Here is a 23,818-nt window from a genome sequence, read left to right as displayed (position 1 = left end):
TCAGCTTACCTACAACACACCGTTATATTAACACACCTCTCCTGTATGGTACGCCACCAGACATCGCAGGCACCTCATCAGCTTACCTACAATACACCACGATATGAACACACCTGACCTACAATACACCATGATATTAACACACCTGACCTACAATACACCGTTATATTAACACACCTGACCTACAATACACCACGATATTAACACACCTGACCTACAATACACCGTTATATTAACACACCTGACCTACAATACACCACGATATTAACACACCTGACCTACAATACACCGTTATATTAACACACCTGACCTACAATACACCACGATATTAACACACCTGACCTACAATACACCACGATATTAACACACCTGACCTACAATACACCACGATATGAACACACCTGACCTACAATACACCACGATATAAACACACCTGACCTACAATACACCGTTATATTAACACACCTGACCTACAATACACCGTTATATTAACACACCTGACCTACAATACACCGTTATATTAACACACCTGACCTACAATACACCGTTATATTAACACACCTGACCTACAATACACCATGATATTAACACACCTGACCTACAATACACCATGATATTAACACACCTGACCTACAATACACCATGATATTAACACACCTGACCTACAACACACCGTTATATTAACACACCTGACCTACAATACACCGTTATATTAACACACCTGACCTACAATACACCGTTATATTAACACACCTGACCTACAATACACCACGATATTAACACACCTGACCTACAATACACCACGATATTAACACACCTGACCTACAATACACCGTTATATTAACACACCTGACCTACAATACACCACGATATTAACACACCTGACCTACAATACACCACGATATTAACACACCTGACCTACAATACACCACGATACTAACACACCTGACCTACAATACACCACGATATTAACACACCTGACCTACAATACACCACGATATTAACACACCTGACCTACAATACACCACGATATTAACACACCTGACCTACAATACACCACGATATTAACACACCTGACCTACAATACACCACGATATTAATACACCTGACCTACAATACACCACGATATTAATACACCTGACCTACAATACACCACGATATTAATACACCTGACCTACAATACACCGTTATATTAACACACCTGACCTACAATACACCGTTATATTAACACACCTGACCTACAATACACCGTTATATTAACACACCCTGACCACAATACACCGTTATATTAACACACCTGAACCTACAATACACCGTTATATTTAACACACCTGACCTACAATACACCGTTATATTAACACACCTGACCTACCAATACACCGTAGATTAACACACCTGACCTACAATACAACCGTTATATTAACACACCTGACCTACAATACACCGTTATATTAACACACCTGACCCTACAATACACGTTATATTAACACACCTGACCTACAATACACCGTTATATAACACCCTGACCTACAATACACCGTTATATTACCACACCTGACCTACAATACCCGTTATATTAACACACCTGACCTACAATACACCGTTATTATTACACACCTGACCTACATACCCGTTATATTAACACACCTGACCTACAATACCCGTTATATTACACACCTGACCTACAATACAACCCGTTATATATTACAACACCTGACCTACAATACACCGTTATATTACACACCTGACCTACATACACCGTTATATTAACACACCTGACCTACAATACACCGTTATATTACACACCTGACCTACAATACACCGTTATATTAACACACCTGACCTACAATACACCTGTATATTAACACACCTGACCTACAATACACCGTTATATTAACACACCTGACCTACAATACACCGTTATATTAACACACCTGACCTACAATACACCGTTATATTAACACAACGCTGACCTACAATACACCTAGATTATTAACACACCTGACTACCAATACACCGTATATTAACACACCTGACCTACAATACACCGTTATATTAACACACCTGACCTACAATACACCGTTATATTAACACACCTGACCTACATACACACGTTATTATTAAACACACCTGACCTACAATACACACGTTATATAACACACCTGACCTACAATACACCGTTATATTAACACACCTGACCTACAATACACCGTTATATTAACACCCCTGACCTACAATACACCGTTATATTAACACACCTGACCTACAATACACCGTTATATTAACACACCTGACCTACAATACACCGTTATATTAACACACCTGACCTACAATACACCGTTATATTAACACACCTGACCTACAATACACCGTTATATTAACACACCTGACCTACAATACACCGTTATATTAACCCACCTGACCTACAATACCCCGTTATATTAACACACCTGACCTACAATACACCGTTATATAACACACCTGACCTACAATACACCGTTATATTAACACACCTGACCTACAATACACCGTTATATTAACACACCTGACCTACAATACACCGTTATATTAACACACCTGACCCTACAATACACCGTTATATTAACACACTGACCTACAATACACCGTTATATTAACACACCTGACCTACAATACACCGTTATATTAACACACCTGACCTACAATACACCGTTATATTAACACACCTGACCTACAATACACCGTTATATTAACACACCTGACCTACAATACACCGTTATATTAACACACCTGACCTACAATACACCGTTATATAACACACCTGACCTACAATACACCGTTATATTAACACACCTGACCTACAATACACCGTTATATTAACACACCTGACCTACAATACACCGTTATATTAACACACCTGACCTACAATACACCGTATATTAACACACCTGACCTACAATACACCGTTATATTAACACACCTGACCTACAATACACCGTTATATTAACACACCTGACCTACAATACACCGTTATATTAACACAATACACCGTTATATTAACACACCTGACCTACAATACACCGTTATATTAACACACCTGACCTACAATACACCGTTATATTAACACACCGACCTACAATACACCGTTATATTAACACACCTGACCTACAATACACCGTTATATTAACACACCTGACCTACAATACACCGTTATATTAACACACCTGACCTACAATACACCGTTATATTAACACACCTGACCTACAATACACCGTTATATTAACACACCTGACCTACAATACACCGTTATATTAACACACCTGACCTACAATACACCGTTATATTAACACACCTGACCTACAATACACCGTTATATTAACACACCTGACCTACAATACACCGTTATATTAACACACCTGACCTACAATACACCGTTATATTAACACACCTGACCTACAATACACCGTTATATTAACACACCTGACCTACAATACACCGTTATATTAAACCTGACCTAATACACCTGATAACACCGACCTACAATACACCGTTATATTAACACACCTGACCTACAATACACCGTTATATTAACACACCTGACCTACAATACACCGTTATATTAACACACCTGACCTACAATACACCGTTATATTAACACACCTGACCTACAATACACCGTTATATAACACACCTGACCTACAATACACCGTTATATTAACACACCTGACCTACAATACACCGTTATATTAACACACCTGACCTACAATACACCGTTATATTAACACACCTGACCTACAATACACCGTTATATTAACACACCTGACCTACAATACACCGTTATATTAACACACCTGACCTACAATACACCGTTATATTAACACACCTGACCTACAATACACCGTTATATTAACACACCTGACCTACAATACACCGTTATATTAACACACCTGACCTACAATACACCGTTATATTAACACACCTGACCTACAATACACCGTTATATTAACACACCTGACCTACAATACACCGTTATATTAACACACCTGACCTACAATACACCGTTATATTAACACACCTGACCTACAATACACCGTTATATTAACACACCTGACCTACAATACACCGTTATATTAACACACCTGACCTACAATACACCGTTATATTAACACACCTGACCTACAATACACCGTTATATTAACACACCTGACCTACAATACACCGTTATATTAACACCCCTGACCTACAATACACCGTTATATTAACACCCCTGACCTACAATACACCGTTATATTAACACCCTGACCTACAATACACCGTTATATTAAACACCCCTGACCTACAATACACCGTATATTAACACCCCTGACCTACAATACACCGTATATTAACACACCTGACCTACAATACACCGTTATATTACACCACTGACCTACAATACACCGTTATATTAAACACACTGACCTACAATACACCGTTATATTAACACACCTGACCTACAATACACCGTTATATTAACACACCTGACCTACAATACACCGTTATATTAACACACCTGACCTACAATACACCGTTATATTAACACACCTGACCTACAATACACCATGATATTAACACACCTGACCTACAATACACCGTTATATTAACACACCTGACCTACAATACACCGTTATATTAACACACCTGACCTACAATACACCGTTATATTAACACACCTGACCTACAATACACCGTTATATTAACACACCTGACCTACAATACACCGTTATATTTAGCACACCTGACCTACAATACACCGTTATATTAACACACCTGACCTACAATACACCGTTATATTAACACACCTGACCTACAATACACCGTTATATTAACACACCTGACCTACAATACACCGTTATATTAACACACCTGACCTACAATACACCGTTATATTAACACACCTGACCTACAATACACCGTTATATTAACACACCTGACCTACAATACACCACGATATTAACACACCTGACCTACAATACACCACGATATTAACACACCTGACCTACAATACACCACGATATTAACACACCTGACCTACAATACACCACGATATTAAAACACCTGACCTACAATACACCACGATATTAACACACCTGACCTACAATACACCACGATATTAACACAACTGACCTACAATACACCACGATATTAACACAACTGACCTACAATACACCGTTATATTAACACACCTGACCTACAATACACCACGATATTAACACACCTGACCTACAATACACCACGATATTAACACAACTGACCTACAATACACCGTTATATTAACACAACTGACCTACAATACACCACGATATTAACACAACTGACCTACAATACACCGTTATATTAACACACCTGACCTACAATACACCACGATATTAACACACCTGACCTACAATACACCACGATATTAACACAACTGACCTACAATACACCGTTATATTAACACACCTGACCTACAATACACCACGATATTAACACACCTGACCTACAATACACCACGATATTAACACACCTGACCTACAATACACCGTTATATTAACACACCTGACCTACAATACACCACGATATTAACACACCTGACCTACAATACACCGTTATATTAACACACCTGACCTACAATACACCGTTATATTAACACACCTGACCTACAATACACCGTTATATTAACATACCTGACCTACAATACACCACGATATTAACACACCTGACCTACAATACACCACGATATTAACACACCTGACATCATAGACCGTGGACAGTCAGATCTCCAGGGCCGTCCCCCCTCCCTCCCAAAATAAATCTTGGTCGACCGAGAGTTCTGTGTCTAAAGTGGATTTTTTCCCCCAGACCAATCAATTTTAAAACGTTTATTTTATTCAAAAACACAGGGTGGAAAAATGTACTATTTGCACTGAGCTTGTCGGATGCTTTAAGCACACTGTTTGATTGAATAATTAGGCCACCCAAATGACTCAAGATGGCCACGCTGTGTAAAAAAAACAGCAAGTGCCTGTGTGATTGGCACACATCGTCTCTCTCCTCTCTTCTGCAGCGGAAAGACAGCAAGTGTTTATCAGTTGTCCATGCTGAAGCTGCAACAATTTCAGCCATATTGTTTTTTACTTGTTTCACTGACTGAGAAGTTCTGTTTCCGAAATCCCTCATTTATATAGGAAGTCAGATGTGTGGAAGACATTTGGCTTAGCTGTGGAAACTACTGGAGATCCAGACAAAGGAGGGTGTAGGAGCAGGCCTCCAGCTCCATGGTGGTTAGGTTAACCCTAACCCAAAGGAGGGTGTAGGAGCAGGCCTCCAGCTCCATGGTGGTTAGGTTAACCGTAACCCAAAGGAGGGTGTAGAAGCAGGCCTCCAGCTCCATGGTGGTCAGGTTAACCCTAACCCAAAGGAGGGTGTAGAAGCAGGCCTCCAGCTCCATGGTGGTCAGGTTAACCCTAACCCAAAGGAGGGTGTAGGAGCAGCGCTGTGAGAGCCAAACAGGTGCTGTCAGATAACAATATTATTTGACCATTTGGAACAGTGGAAAAGCTAAATTATAAGTAACACCAGAGAGGCTGTTATTATTTTTTTTGTAAAGCCTTTATTACAGGATAGCAAAAATAAAAATAGAAGAATTTGTGAAATTGATTTATTCAACATCTTGCACGAGTGAGGGTTGTTGCTCACAGAATCAGTAGGCTCTTAAAAACAAACAGGCAACAGAAGCAGGATGTGTCCTGTTTCTGTAGATGTACACTACATTACCAAAATAAAGTGGACACCTGCTAGTCGAACATCATTCTAAAATCATAGGTATTAATAGGGAGTTGGTCCCCTCTTTACTGCTATAACAGCCTCCACCCTTCTGGGAAAGGTTTCCACTAGATGTTGGAACATTGCTGCGGGGACTTGCTTCCATTCAGCCACAAGAGCATTAGTGAGGTCGGGGACTGATGTTGGGCGCAGTAGGCGTTCCAATTCATCCCAAAGGTGTTCGATGGGGTTGAGCTCAGGGCTCTGTGCGGGGTAGTCAAGTTCTTCCACACCAACCGACAAACCATTTCTGTATGGACTTCGCTTTGTGCACAGGGGCATTGTCATGTTGAAACAGGAAAGGGCCCAAACTGTTGCCACAAAGTTGGAATCACAGAACATTCTATAATGTTATTTTATGCCGTACCGTTAAGATTTCCCTTCACTGGAACTAAGGGGCTTAGCCCGAACCATGAAAAACAGCCCCAGACTGTTATTCCTCCCTCAGCAAACTTTAGTTGGCACTAGAAGTCGACCGATAATGATTTTTCAACGCCGATACTGATTATTGGAGGACCAAAAAAAGCCCATACCTATTCAAATCGGCCGATTTTATATAAAATAATGACAATTACAACAATACTGAATGAACACTTATTTTAACTTAATATAATACATCAATAAAATCTATTTAGTCTCAAATAAATAATGAAACATGTTCAATTTGGCTTAAATAAGGCAAAAACAAAGTGTTGGAGAAGAAAGTAAAAGTGCAATATGTGCCATGTAAGAAAGCTAACGTTTAAGTTCCTTGCTCAAAACATGAGAACATATGAAAGCTGGTGGTTCCTTTTAACATGAGTCTTCAATATTCCCAGTTAAGAAGTTTTAGGTTGTAGTTATTATAGGACTATTTCTCTCTATACCATTTGTATTTCATATACACCTTTGACTATTGGATGTTCTAATAGGTACTTTAGTATTGCCAGCCTAATCTCGGGAGTTGATAGGCTTGAAGTCATAAACAGCGCAATGCTTGAAGCACAGCGGAGAGCTGCTGGCAAATGCAGGAAAGTGCTGTTTGAATGAATGCTTACGAGCCTGCTGCTGCCTACCACCGCTCAGTCAGACTGCTCTATCAAATCTTAATTATAATACAATAACACAGAAATACGAGCCTTGGGTCATTAATATGGTCAAATACGGAAACTATCATTTCGAAAACAAAACGTTTATTCTTTCAGTGAAATATGGAACCGTTCCGTATTTTATCGAACGGGTGGCATCCATAAGTCTAAATATTGCTGTTACATTGCACAACCTTCAATGTTATGTCATAATTATATACAATTCTGGCAAATTAATTACGGTCTTTGTTAGGAAGAAATGGTCTTCACACAGTTTGCAATGAGCCAGAGGACCCAAACTGCTGCATTTACCCCGACTCTGCTTGCACAGAAAGCAAGAGAAGTGACACAATTTCCCTAGTTAAAAGACATTCATGTTTGCAGGCAATATTAACTAAATATGCAGGTTTAAAAATATATACTTGTGTATTGATATTAAGGCATTGATGTTTATGGTTAGGTAAACATTGGTGCAACGACAGTGCTGTTTTCGCAAATGCGCTTGTTAAATCATCAACCGTTTGTCGAAGTAGGCTGTGATTCGATGATAAATTAACAGGCACTGCATCGATCATATGCAACGCAGGACAAGCTAGATAAACTAGTATATCATCAACCATGTGTAGTTAACTAGTGATTGTTAAGATTGATCGTTTTTTTTTATAAGAAGTTTACTGCTAGCTAGCAACTTACCTTGGCTCCTTGCTGCACTCGCAGAACAGGTAGTCAGCCTGCCACAGTCTCCTGGTGGAGTGCAATGTAATCGGCAATAATCAGTGTCCAAAAATGGCGATTACCGATTGTTATGAAAACTTGAAATCGGCCCTAATTAAAACAGCCATTCCGATTAATCGGTCAAACTCTAGTTGGCACTATGCATTCGGGCAGGTAGCTTTCTCCTAGCATCCGCCAAAACCAGATTCGTCCATCGGACTGCCAGATGGTGAAGCGTGATTCATCACTCCAGAGAACGCATTTTCACTGCTCCAGAGTCCAATGCCGGAAAGCTTTACACCACTCCAGCCAACGCTTGGCATTGCGCATGGTGATCTTAGACTTGTGTGTGGCTGCTCGGCCATGGAAACCCACTTCATCAGCTCCCGATGAACAGTTGTGCTGACATTTAAAAGTGCTTTCCTCACCATCTTAAATAAGCCCCATTGAATAAAAAATTAAAAACCAGGAACAGATATAGCCCTTGGTTCACTCCAGACCCGACTGCCCTTGACCAACACAAAACATCCTGTGGCGTACTGCATTAGCATCTAATAGCCCTTGTGATACACAACTTTTCAGGGAAGTTAGGAACCAATATACACAGGCAGTTAGGAAAGCTAAGGCTAACTTTTTAAAACAGAAATGTGCATCCTGTAGCACAAACTCCAAACAGTTCTGGGACACTGAAGTCCATGGAGAATAAGAGCACCTCCTCCCAACTGCCCACTGCTCTGAGGCTAGGAAACACTATCACCACCAATAAATCCACGATAATTGAGAATTTCAATAAGCATTTTTATTTTGCTGGTCATGCTTTCCACCTGGCTACCCCTACCCCGGTCAACAGCCCTGCACCCCCCCACAGCAACTCACCCAAACCTCCCCCCATTTCTCCTTCACCCAAATCCAGATAGCTGATGTTCTGAAAGAGCTGCAAAATCTGGATCCCTACAAATCAACCGGGTTAGACAATCTGGAACCTCTAAAATTATCTGCCGCAATTGTTGTAACCCCTATTACTAGCCTGTTCAACCTCTCTTTCGTATCTTCTGAGATGCCCAAAGATTAGAAAGTTGCCGCAGTCCACTCTAGACCCAAACTGTTACAGACCTATATCCATCCTGCCCTGCCTTTCTAAGGTCTTCGAATGCCAAGTGAACAAACAGATCACCGACCATATCGAATCCCACCGTACCTTCTCCGCTATGCAATCTGGTTTCAAAGCTGTCGTGGGTGCAACTCAGCCACGCTCAAGGTCCTAAACAATATCATAACTGCCACAGATAAAAGACAGTACTGTGCAGCTCTATTCATCGACCTGGCCAAGGCTTTCGATTCAGTCAATCACCACATTCTTTTCGGCAGACTCAACAGCCTTGGCTTCTCAAATGACTGCCTCATCTGGTTCACCAACTAATTGACAGTTCAGTGTGTCAAATTGGAGGGTCTGTTGTCCGGACCTCTGGCAGTCTAAGGGGGTGCCACAGGGTTCAATTCTCGGGCCGACTGTTCTCTGTATACATCATTGATGTCACTCTTGCTGCTGGTGATTCTCTGATCCACCTCTACGCAGACAACACCGTTCTGTATACTTCTGGCCCTTCTTTGGACACAACTGACCTCCAGACGAGCTTCAACGAGCTCAACCGATCGCTGCCCGCACCTGCATCATTACTCTGGACGGTTCTGACTTAGAATATGTGGATAACTACAAATACCTAGGTGTCTGGTTAGACTAAACTCTCCTTCCAGACTCACATTAAGCATCTCCAATACAAAATGAAATCTAGAATCGGCTTCCTATATCGCAACAAAGCATCCTTCACTCATGCTGCCAAACATACCCTCGTAAAACTGACTATCCTACCGATCCTTGACTTCGGCGATGTGATTTACAAAATAGCCTCCAACACTCTACTCAGCAAACTGGATGTAGTCTATCACAGTGCCATCTGTTTTGTCACCAAAGCCACATATACTACCCACCACTGCGACCTGTACACACTCGTTGGCTGGCCTTCGATTCATACTCGTCGCCAAACCCACTGGCTCCAGGTCATCTACAAGTCTTTGCTAGGTAAAGCCCCGCCTTATCTCAGCTCACCAGCACTCACCCGTAGCCCACGCTCCAGCAGGTATATTTCACTGGTCACCCCCAAAGCCAATTCCTACTTTGGCCGCCTTTCCTTCCAGTTCTCTGCTGCCAAATGACTGGAACGAATTGCAAAAATCACTGAAGCTGGAGATTCATATCTCCCTCAATAAACTTCAAGCACCAGCTGTCAGAGGAGCTCACAGATCACTGCACCTGTACATAGCCCATCTGTAAATAGCCTATCCAACTACCTCATCCCTATACTGTATTTATCTTGCTCCTTTGCACCCCAGTATCTCTACTTGCACATTCATCTTCTGCACATCTATCACTCCAGTGTTAATTTGCTAAATTGCAATTATTTCGCCACTATGGCCTATTTATTGCCTTACCTTATCTGCACACACTGTATATATACTTTTCTATTGTATGTTTGTTTATTCCATGTGTAACGCTGTGTTGTTGTTTGTGTCACACTGCTTTGCTTTATCTTGGCCAGGTCGCAGTTGTAAATGGGAACTTGTTCTCAACTGGCCTACCTGGTTAAATAAAGTTGAAAAAAATAAAATTACGAACTGACTTGTTGGAAAGCATCTTATGACGGTGCCACATTGAAAGTCTATTGTATTTGGGAAGCTCCTCCCATTCCCATCTGTAGATCCTCTCAAGCTCTGTCAGGTTGGATGGGGAGCATTGCTGCACAGCTATTTTCAGATCTCTCCAGAGAAGTCCGATTAGGTTCAAGTACGGGCTCTGGCTGGGCCAATCAAGGACATTGAGACTGATGCTGCCACCACCATCCTTCACCGTAGGGATGGTGCCAGGTTTCCTACAGATGTAACGCTTGGCATTCAGGCCAAAGAGTTCAGTCTTGGTTTCATCAGACCAGAGAATCTTGTTTCTAATAGACAGAGTCCTTTAGGTGCCTTTTGGCAAACTCCAAGGGGGCTGTCATGTGTCTTTTACTGAGGAGTGGCTTCCGTCGGGCCAATATCATAAAGGCCTGATTGGAGTGCTGCAGAGAAGGTTGTCCCATATCCACAGAGAACCTCGAGCTCTGTCAGAATGACCATCGGGTTCTTGGTCACCTCCCTGACCAAGGCCCGTCTCCCCTGATTGCTTAGTTTGGCAAGGCAGCCAACTCTAGGAAGAGTCTTGGTGGTTCCAAACGTCTTCCATTTAAGAATGATAGAGGCCACTGTGTTCTTGGGGACCTTCAATGCTGCAGACATTTTGTGGTACCCTTCCCCAGATCTGTCTCTCGACATAATCCTTTCTCTGAGCTCTACGGACAATTCCTTCGACCTCATGGCTTGGTTTTTGCTCTGACATGCACTGTCAACTGTGGGACCTTATATAGACAGGTGTGTGCCTTTCCAAATCATGTCCAATCAATTGAATTTACCACAGGTGGACTCCAATCAAGTTGTAGAAATATCTCAAGGATGATCAATGGAAACAGGATGCACCTGAGCTCAATTTCAAGTCTCAAGAATAGAATACATTTTCTGAACATCACGCGCCAATGTAAAATGCTGGTTTTGGATATAAATATGAACTTTATCGAACAAAACACACATGTATTGTGTAACATAATGTCCTAGGAGTGTCATCTGATGAAGATCGTCAAAGTTTAGTGCTTCATTTAGCTGTGTTTTGGGTTTTATTGACATGTCCTTGCTTGGAAAAAGGCTGTGTGATTATTTTTGTCTATGTACTCTCCTAACATAATCTAATGTTTTGCTTTCGCTGTAAAGCCTTTTTGAAATCGGACAATGTGGTTACATCAAGGAGAAGTGCATCTTTAAAATGGTGTAAAATAGTTGTATGTTTGAGAAAGTTGAATTATGACATTTTGTTGTTTTTGAATTTGCCGCCCTGATATTTCACTGGCTGTGTCCCGCAGGTGGGACGCTAGCCCATAGAAGTTAAAAGGGAGGTTGCTTGCAAGTTGTGTATTGTTAGTTGAACTGTATTGAGGTGGTGTGCACTAATGACATGTGGCCGAGAAGATTGGGGACATTTTTAAGGCCATTGTTGTTTCTATGAACAAACCCCACATTCATTCCCTCTGCACTCCTCCACTGGAAGGTAATACAGATTATTGCAAATCCTCTGATGACTGGGTTCTTTCTTGTAAATTGTTTCTATGAAGTTGCTCTGCCATTATTATTATTATTATTGTATGAGGTATTCTTGGTGGGGTTTCCCCTGTACTGTGATGTGGGTTTATATGGTGTGTATTCTCTTTCCTCTCCACTGGCTATCTGGTAAACAGGCTACACTCTAGGCAGTCTTCTGCTGATGTGTGTGGATCTGGTAGTGGTACTCTCTCTATTCTACTCTTTTCCTTTCGGCAGGGTTACTACCCGCCTGGCGCCCAAACAAAATATTTATCTTCCCCCCCTCTAATACCAATACAAGGTAACAAAATGTGGAAAAAGTCAAGGTCTAAATACTTTCCGAAGGCACTGTATATATAGTGTATATGGATGAAACTCTGGACCCACTCCAATTCGCATACCGCCCCGACAAACAGATGACGAAATCTCTATTTTACTCCACACTAGAGGTCGACCGATTAATCGGAATGGCCGATTAGGGCCGATTTCAAGTTTATAACAATCGGTAATCAGTATTTTTGGCCACCGATTTGTTAATTTTTTAAAACATTTAATGTTTTTTTTTATTTTTTAAAAACCTTTATTTAACTAGGCAAGTCAGTTAAGAACACATTCTTATTTTCAATGACGGCCTAAGAACGGTGGGTTAACTGCCTTGTTCAGGGGCAGAATGACAGATTTTTACCTTGTCAGCTTGGGGATGCAACCTTACGTTAACTAGCCCAACGCTCTAACCACCTGCTTTACGTTGCTAGCTAGCATTAAACTTATCTTATAAAAAACAATCAATAATAAACACTAGTTAACTACACATGGTTGATGATATTACTAGTTTATCTAGCCTGTCCTGCTTTGCATATAATCGATGTGGTGCGCATTCGCAAAAAAGGACCGTCTTTGCTCCGACGTGTACCCAACCATAAACATCAATGTCTTTCTTAAAATCAATACACGAGTATATATTTTTAAACCTGCATATTTAGTTAATAATTGCCTGCTAACATGAATTTCTTTTAACTAGGGAAAATGTGTCACTTCTCTTGCAACAGAGTCAGGGTATATGCAGCAGTTTGGGCTGCCTGGCTCGTTGCGAACTGTGAAGACTATTTCTTCCTAACAAAGACAGCCGACTTCGCCAAACGGGGGATGATTTAACAAAAGCGCATTTGCGAAAAAAAGCACAATCGTTGCACGACTGTACCTAACCATAAACATCAATGCCTTTCTTAAAATCAATACACAGAAGTATATATTTTTAAACCTGCATATTTAGCTAAAAGAAATCCAGGTTAGCAGGCAATATTAACCAGGTGAAATTGTGTCAGTTCTCTTGCGTTCGTTGCACGCAGAATCAGGGTATACAGAATCTGGCTCGTTGCGAACTAATTTGCCAGAATTTTACGTAACTATGAAATAACATTGTAGGTTGTGCGATGTAACAGGAATATTTAGACTTATGGATGCCACCCGTTAGATAAAATACGGAACGGTTCCGTATGTCACTGAAATAATCATGTTTGAGATGATAGGTCATTAATATGGTCAAATCCGGAAACTAAGGTTTATTATATTATATTATAGTTAAGTCTATGATTTGATATTTGATAGAGCAGTCTGACTGAGCGGTGGTAGGCAGCAGCAGGCTCGTAATAGTCAAAGGTTTAGAGAGAAAGTCGACGCGTCATAATTCCGGTAATAACTTGCGGCTGAACTTGAAAGGGGTTCCTTTGTTATTTTACCGTTCATGTCTTCCATAGAGAATGTCTTGATCTACTTCAAATAAGGTCTGTGTTTTGTGCTTAAACCGCCTCTGCGTTTTGATACCCGTGTAAATCTCACTAGGTAACGTTTGTCAAAATATTTTCATAAATCCACTCTACAAAAAAAATGATCTTCGCTTATATTGATCAGAGTTATATCCTATGGATATCTACACAGTTATAAAATTGGCAAGGTGGTGTAAGCCTAAACCAAACACAGACCTTATTTTAAGTTAATCTAAAAATATCCTATGGAATAAATGAAGGAACCGCTTTTCAGATTTTGCTAGAAGGTGTCATGGGAATTGAGACTCGCACTTTGGTAGTCAATTCTTACCATGCCCATTATTAAAATAGGATTTCCTGCATATAGAAATTACAGTTTGTTTTCAGCATTCATCACAGGTACCTTAAACTCTATTTTTATTATTCAAACAGTTGAGAGTATTTGTCTCCTAAGCAGACTCTTCAGTATCGTTGTCACTTCAGAGCTGTGTGTGTGTGTGTGTGTGTGTGTGTGTGTGTGTGTGTGTGTGTGTGTGTGTGTGTGTGTGTGTGTGTACACACATACTAAAAAAAAGCACAATAATAAATCGGCCGATTAATCGGTATGGGCTTTTTTGGGCCTACAATAATCGGCATCGGCGTTGAAAAATCATAAATCGGTCGACCACTACTCCACACTGCCCTTTACCACCTGGACAAAAGGACCACCTATGTGAGAATGCTGTTCATTGACTACAGCTCAGTGTTCAACACCATACTGCCCTCAAAGCTCATCACTAAGCTAAGGACCCTGGGACTAAACACCTCCCTCTGCAACTGGATCCTGGACTTCCTGACGGGCCGCCCCCAGGTGGTGAGGGTAGGTAACACATCCGCCACGCTGATCCTCAACACGGGGGCCCCTCAGGGGTGCGTGCTCAGTCCCCTCCTGTACTCCCTGTTCACCCACGACTGCATGGCCAAATGACGACTCCAACACCATCATTAAGTTTGCTGACGACAACAGTGGTAGACCTGATCACCGACAACAATGACAGCCTATAGGGAGGTCAGAGACCTGGCAGTGTGGTGCCAGGACAACAACCTGTCCCCCAACGTCACCAAGATAAAGGAGCTGATCGTGGACTACAGGAAAAGGAGGGCCCAGCCCATCCCCATCGACAGGGCTGTAATGGAGCGGGTTGAGAGAGTCAAGTTCCTTGGTGTCCACATCACTAAGGACCTATTATGGTCCAAACACATCAAGACAGTCGAGAGCATCCTGACCGGTTGCATCACCGCTTGGTATGGTAAGTGCTCGGCCTCCGACCGCAAGGTGCTACAGAGGGTAGTGCGTACAGCCCAGTACATCACAGGGCCCAGCTCCCTGCCATCCAGGACCTTTATACCAGGTGGTGTCAGAGGAAGGCCCTAAATATTGTCAGACCCCAGTCATAGACTGTTCTCTCTGCTACCTCACGGCAAGTGGTACCGGAGCACCAGTCTGGGACCAAAAGGCTCCTTAACCTGTTAGGGTATAGGGGGCAGTATTTTCACGGCTGGATAAAAAAATGTACCCGATTTAATCTGGTTACTAATCCTACCCAGTAACTAGAATATGCATATACTTATTATATATGGATAGAAAACACCCTAAAGTTTCTAAAACTGTTTGAATGGTGTCTGTGAGTAATACAGAACTCATTTGGCAGGCAAAACCCTGAGACAGATTCTGACAGGAAGTGGATACCTGATGTGTTGAATTGACTTTAAACCTATGCCATTGAAAAACAAAGGGGCTGAGGAATGTTTTGGCACTTCCTATGGCTTCCACTAGATGTCACCAGCCTTTACAAAGTGTTTTGAGTCTTATACTGTGAGATCTGACCGAATAAGAGACTTGGAACGGTGATGGCCGATTAGACCCCTGGCGCGCAAGTTGATGGTGGGTACTCTCGTTCCGAAACGTTTTAAAAGAGAACCCAATCGTCCGCCTTGAATTTTATTCATGTTCTGGTTAAAAAAGGCACTAATGATTTAAGCTATACAACGTTTGACATGTTTGAACGAACATAAATATATTTTTTCCGTTCGTGAAGTGAAGTCCGGCTGGCTTAGATCATGTGCTAACAACACGGAGGTTTTTGGACATAAATGATGAGCTTTTTTGAACAAAACTACATTCGTTATGGACCTGGGATTCTTTGGAAGTGACATCTGATGAAGAGAATCAAAGGTAATGGATTATTTACATAGTATTTTCGATTTTAGATCTCTCCAACATGGCGGTTAGTCTGTATCGCAATGCGTATTTTTCTGGCGCAGTGCTCAGATTATTGCAATGTGTGATTTCCCAGTAAGGTTAATTTTAAATCTGGCAAGTCCATTGCGTCCAAGAGATGTAAATCTATAATTCTTTGAATGACAATATAATATTTTACCAATGTTTTCTAATATTAATTCATTATTTTGTTGTCATGACTTGACTGCCGGTATTGGAGGGAAACGATTTCCTGAACATCAACGCCATAGTAAAACGCTGTTTTTAGATATAAATATGAACTTGATAGAACTAAAAATGCATGCATTGTCTAACATAATGTCCTAGGAGTGTCATCTGATGGAGATTGTAAAAGGTTAGTGCATAATTTTAGCTGATTTTATGGTTTTGGTGACGCCTGTCTTTGAATCGACAATGCATTACACACAGCTATTGTCAATGTACTCTCCTAACATAACCTAACTTTATGCTTTCCCCGTAAAACCTTTTTGAAATCGGACAACGTGGTTAGATTAAGGAGATGTTTATCTTTCAAAGGGTGTAAGTTAGTTGTATGTTTGAGAAATTTGAATTTTGACATTTATTTGGTTTCAAATTTGCCGCTCTTGAAATGCACCTGCTGTTGATAGGGTGCGCCACGCTAACGTCCCACATAGCCCCAAGAAGTTAACAGCTACTACCACCAAGCCATAAGACTGCTGAACAGTTCATCAAATGGCTACCTGGGGTATTTGCATTGACCCCTTATTTTATTATTTATTTGTGCAACGACTCTTGCATAGGCTTGATGTACACTCACTGGACTCTAACCACACACACACTACAACACACACACACGATGCTGCTGCCACTCTAGTGACTATGCATAGTTAATAAACATACACCTACCTATATGTACATATTACCTCAGTTACCTCTACTAACCGTACCTTTGCACATTGACTCGGTACTGGTACTTCTATATAGCCATATTCATTTGTTACCTATTTTTTTTTTTTTAAACCCTGCATTGTTGATTAAGGGCTCTTAAGTAAGCATTTCTCGATACCTTTTGTATTCGGCGCATGTGACAAATAAAATTAGATTTTGATTTATAAAAGCCCGGCACATTAACAGTTAGGCTATTGATTATAGACACAATTAAGTTGGAGTTTCCTCTCTCCTCTCTTTTCTTAGACAAGTCAAGGTCTGTTTCCTCATCTCCTCCCTCTGCTGCTGCCTCCGCCACATTGTTCTCAACACCAATATGTTGGTTAACTTTGCCATTATGCCCATCGCAACATGGTCTAGGAAAAGGCGCCAATTCAAAACCGCCCTGATGTGTTTCAGAACCATGGACAGCGACCACTATCCAATGCAGGAGAACGCACATTTGTTATAAAATAATACTTTTTTAGTGTTACACCATTGTTCTTAAATAATATAACCATATGCAATTTCAGTAGCACATGTCTTAGAGGGATGGACTGTGCCATCCCCACAAGGGATCAGTCCTCTCAGGCAGGAGCCAGACAGACCGGTGTCCTGTACACCATGGAAGAAAAAGGAAGTGCTATTTCCGACTGCTCGACTAAAAGACATTTCGTTCGACCAACAGCCTTCAGATCTCAGGGAAAGTGTTAGGGTTTAATGGTCAGGGACCCAGTCTGCCTCACCCCCGGTAGTCTAGGGCACCGACTCTCACCCCCCGTAGTCCAGGGCACCGACTCTCACCCCCGGTAGTCCAGGGTACCGACTCTCACCCACGGTAGTCTAGGGTACCGACTCTCACCCACGGTAGTCTAGGGTACCGACTCTCACCCCCGGTAGTCTAGGGTACCGACTCTCACCCCCGGTAGTCTAGGGTACCGACTCTCACCCCCGGTAGTCTAGGGTACCGACTCTCACCCCCGGTAGTCTAGGGTACCGACTCTCACCCCCGGTAGTCTAGGGTACCGACTCTCACCCACGGTAGTCTAGGGTACCGACTCTCACCCACGGTAGTCTAGGGTACCGACTCTCACCCACGGTAGTCTAGGGTACCGACTCTCACCCACGGTAGTCTAGGTCTAGGCTACTGACTCACCCTTGGTAGCCTTGGGTTTAGAGTGGCAGCTGAGACAGGTGTGGAGGGGGCAGCGGAAGCCCTTGTTGTCGAACACCGTGAGGGCGTTGGGGCGGACGCAGGCTTCATGGTAGAACTTCCCACAATGCTGCACGTTACAGCGATGCACCTGCCCCTCCGACAGCTTACAGCTGAAACACTGGTGCACCCCTGGAGAGGAGAGAGAGAGAGAGAAAAAGAGAGAGAGGGGGAGTCAGGGTTAACACTGGAGAGGAGAGAGAGAGGACAGACAGATGGGGTTTACATGCCACCAGTCATTACCTGAGCTGCTACAGACAAGCAGCCTGACTGATGATCTTACCAGGATAGGCATCTTACCTGAGCTGCTACAGACAAGCAGCCTGTCCTGTGGTTTGAGGGAGGATCCTAGACAGGATAGGTATCTTACCTGAGGTGCAGTCTGGACAGAGCAGCCTGTCCTGTGGTTTGAGGGAGGAGCCTAGACAGGAGAGGTGAAAGGACCCACAACACGGACCCTCACATGGCACCACGTCCTCTCCAGCCTGCTCACACACCTACAACACACACACACCGTCAGCAACATAGTGAACCCCACACCTACAACACACACACACACACAACAGCCAGCCAGCAACATAGTGAACCCCACACCGACAACAGCCAGCAGCAACATAGTGAACCCCACACCGACAACAGCCAGCAGCAACATAGTGAACCCCACACCGACAACAGCCAGCAGCAACATAGTGAACCCCACACCGACAACAGCCAGCAGCAACATAGTGAACCCCACACCGACAACAGCCAGCAGCAACATAGTGAACCCCACACCGACAACAGCCAGCAGCAACATAGTGAACCCCACACCGACAACAGCCAGCAGCATAGTGAACCCCACACCGACAACAGCAACATAGTGAACCCCACACCGACAACAGCCAGCAGCAACATAGTGAACCCCACACCGACAACAGCAACATAGTGAACCCCACACCGACAACAGCAACATAGTGAACCCCACACCGACAACAGCAACATAGTGAACCCCACACCGACAACAGCAACATAGTGAACCCCACACCGACAACAGCCAGCAGCAGCATAGTGAACCCCACACCGACAACAGCCAGCAGCAACATAGTGAAGCCCACACCGACAACAGCCAGCAGCAACATAGTGAAACCCACACCGACAACAGCCAGCAGCAACATAGTGAACCCCACACCGACAACAGCAGCATCGTGAACCCCACACCGACAACAGCCAGCAGCAGCATCGTGAACCCCACACCGACAACAGCCAGCAGCAGCATCGTGAACCCCACACCGACAACAGCCAGCAGCAACATAGTGAACCCCACACCGACAACAGCCAGCAGCAACATAGTGAACCCCACACCGACAACAGCCAGCAGCAACATAGTGAACCCCACACCGACAACAGCCAGCAGCAACATAGTGAACCCCACACCGACAACAGCAACATAGTGAACCCCACACCGACAACAGCAACATAGTGAACCCCACACCGACAACAGCAACATAGTGAACCCCACACCGACAACAGCCAGCAGCAGCATAGTGAACCCCACACCGACAACAGCCAGCAGCAACATAGTGAAGCCCACACCGACAACAGCCAGCAGCAACATAGTGAAACCCACACCGACAACAGCCAGCAGCAACATAGTGAACCCCACACCGACAACAGCCAGCAGCAACATAGTGAACCCCACACCGACAACAGCAACATAGTGAACCCCACACCGACAACAGCCAGCAGCAGCATAGTGAAGCCCACACCGACAACAGCCAGCAGCAACATAGTGAAACCCACACCGACAACAGCCAGCAGCAACATAGTGAACCCCACACCGACAACAGCAACATAGTGAACCCCACACCGACAACAGCCAGCAGCAGCATAGTGAACCCCACACCGACAACAGCCAGCAGCAACATAGTGAAGCCCACACCGACAACAGCAACATAGTGAAACCCCACACCGACAACAGCCAGCAGCAACATAGTGAACCCCACACCGACAACAGCCAGCAGCAACATAGTGAACCCCACACCGACAACAGCCAGCAGCAACATAGTGAACCCCACACCGACAACAGCAACATAGTGAACCCCACACCGACAACAGCCAGCAGCAACATAGTGAACCCCACACCGACAACAGCCAGCAGCAACATAGTGAACCCCACACCGACAACAGCAACATAGTGAACCCCACACCGACAACAGCAACATAGTGAACCCCACACCGACAACAGCCAGCAGCAGCATAGTGAACCCCACACCGACAACAGCCAGCAGCAACATAGTGAAGCCCACACCGACAACAGCCAGCAGCAACATAGTGAAACCCACACCGACAACAGCCAGCAGCAGCATAGTGAACCCCACACCGACAACAGCCAGCAGCAACATAGTGAACCCCACACCGACAACAGCAACATAGTGAACCCCACACCGACAACAGCCAGCAGCAGCATAGTGAAGCCCACACCGACAACAGCCAGCAGCAACATAGTGAAACCCACACCGACAACAGCCAGCAGCAACATAGTGAACCCCACACCGACAACAGCAACATAGTGAACCCCACACCGACAACAGCCAGCAGCAGCATAGTGAACCCCACACCGACAACAGCCAGCAGCAACATAGTGAAGCCCACACCGACAACAGCAACATAGTGAAACCCCACACCGACAACAGCCAGCAGCAACATAGTGAACCCCACACCGACAACAGCCAGCAGCAACATAGTGAACCCAACACCGACAACAGCCAGCAGCAGCATCGTGAACCCCACACCGACAACAGCCAGCAGCAGCATCGTGAACCCCACACCGACAACAGCCAGCAGCAGCATCGTGAACCCCACACCGACAACAGCCAGCAGCAACATAGTGAACCCCACACCGACAACAGCCAGCAGCAACATAGTGAACCCCACACCGACAACAGCCAGCAGCAACATAGTGAAGCCCACACCGACAACAGCCAGCAGCAACATAGTGAAGCCCACACCGACAACAGCCAGCAGCAACATAGTGAAGCCCACACCGACAACAGCCAGCCAGCAACATAGTGAAGCCCACACCGACAACAGCCAGCCAGCAACATAGTGAAGCCCACACCGACAACAGCCAGCCAGCAACATAGTGAACCCCACACCGACAACAGCCAGCAGCAGCATCGTGAACCCCACACCGACAACAGCCAGCAGCAGCATCGTGAACCCCACACCGACAACAGCCAGCAGCAACATAGTGAAGCCCACACCGACAACAGCCAGCAGCACATAGTGAAGCCCACACGACAAAGCCAGCCAGCAACATAGTGAAGCCACACACCGACAACAGCCAGCCAGCAACATAGTGAAGCCCACACCGACAACAGCAGCCAGCAACATAGTGAAGCCCACACCGACAACAGCCAGCCAGCAACATAGTGAAGCCCACACCGACAACAGCCAGCCAGCAACATAGTGAAGCCCACACCGACAACAGCCAGCCAGCAACATAGTGAAGCCCACACCGACAACAGCCAGCCAGCAACATAGTGAAGCCCACACCGACAACAGCCAGCCAGCAACATAGTGAAGCCCACACCGACAACAGCCAGCCAGCAACATAGTGAAGCCCACACCGACAACAGCCAGCCAGCAACATAGTGAAGCCCACACCGACAACAGCCAGCCAGCAACATAGTGAAGCCCACACCCAGCCAGCAACATAGTGAAGCCCACACCGACACAGCCAGCCAGCAACATAGTGAAGCCCACACCGACAACAGCCAGCCAGCAACATAGTGAAGCCCACACCGACAACAGCCAGCCAGCAACATAGTGAAGCCCACACCGACAACAGCCAGCCAGCAACATAGTGAAGCCCACACCGACAACAGCCAGCCAGCAACATAGTGAAGCCCACACCGACAACAGCCAGCCAGCAACATAGTGAAGCCCACACCGACAACAGCCAGCCAGCAACATAGTGAAGCCCACACCGACAACAGCCAGCCAGCAACATAGTGAAGCCCACACCGACAACAGCCAGCCAGCAACATAGTGAAGCCCACACCGACAACAGCCAGCCAGCAACATAGTGAAGCCCACACCGACAACAGCCAGCCAGCAACATAGTGAAGCCCACACCGACAACAGCCAGCCAGCAACATAGTGAAGCCCACACCGACAACAGCCAGCCAGCAACATAGTGAAGCCCACACCGACAACAGCCAGCCAGCAACATAGTGAAGCCCACACCGACAACAGCCAGCCAGCAACATAGTGAAGCCCACACCGACAACAGCCAGCCAGCAACATAGTGAAGCCCACACCGACAACAGCCAGCCAGCAACATAGTGAAGCCCACACCGACAACAGCCAGCCAGCAACATAGTGAAGCCCACACCGACAACAGCCAGCCAGCAACATAGTGAAGCCCACACCGACAACAGCCAGCCAGCAACATAGTGAAGCCCACACCGACAACAGCCAGCCAGCAACATAGTGAAGCCCACACCGACAACAGCCAGCCAGCAACATAGTGAAGCCCACACCGACAACAGCCAGCCAGCAACATAGTGAAGCCCACACCGACAACAGCCAGCCAGCAACATAGTGAAGCCCACACCGACAACAGCCAGCCAGCAACATAGTGAAGCCCACACCGACAACAGCCAGCCAGCAACATAGTGAAGCCCACACCGACAACAGCCAGCCAGCAACATAGTGAAGCCCACACCGACAACAGCCAGCCAGCAACATAGTGAAGCCCACACCGACAACAGCCAGCCAGCAACATAGTGAAGCCCACACCGACAACAGCCAGCCAGCAACATAGTGAAGCCCACACCGACAACAGCAACATAGTGAACCCCAC

At 44.5% G+C, this 23,818-nt stretch overlaps 1 protein-coding gene across 2 annotated transcripts in view; it reads right to left on the bottom strand.

The window, feature by feature from the left end:
* LOC115183110 (histone-lysine N-methyltransferase NSD2) overlaps nt 1-23,818 on the bottom strand; it is a 54,565-nt gene that overhangs the window by 18,137 nt on the left and 12,610 nt on the right. For both annotated transcript variants that reach the window (XM_029744447.1, XM_029744448.1), the window contains exons 10-11: nt 19,343-19,469; nt 18,916-19,104 (exon numbers count right to left, since the gene is read on the bottom strand). In XM_029744447.1, coding sequence (XP_029600307.1) covers nt 18,916-19,104; nt 19,343-19,469 — 316 coding nt within the window. The remainder of the gene's footprint in view (nt 1-18,915; nt 19,105-19,342; nt 19,470-23,818) is intronic.

Source organism: Salmo trutta, unplaced genomic scaffold (assembly GCF_901001165.1).
Source record: "Salmo trutta unplaced genomic scaffold, fSalTru1.1, whole genome shotgun sequence".
Lineage (NCBI taxonomy): Eukaryota > Metazoa > Chordata > Actinopteri > Salmoniformes > Salmonidae > Salmo > Salmo trutta.
This window is presented reverse-complemented; position numbering and strand designations above follow the sequence as displayed.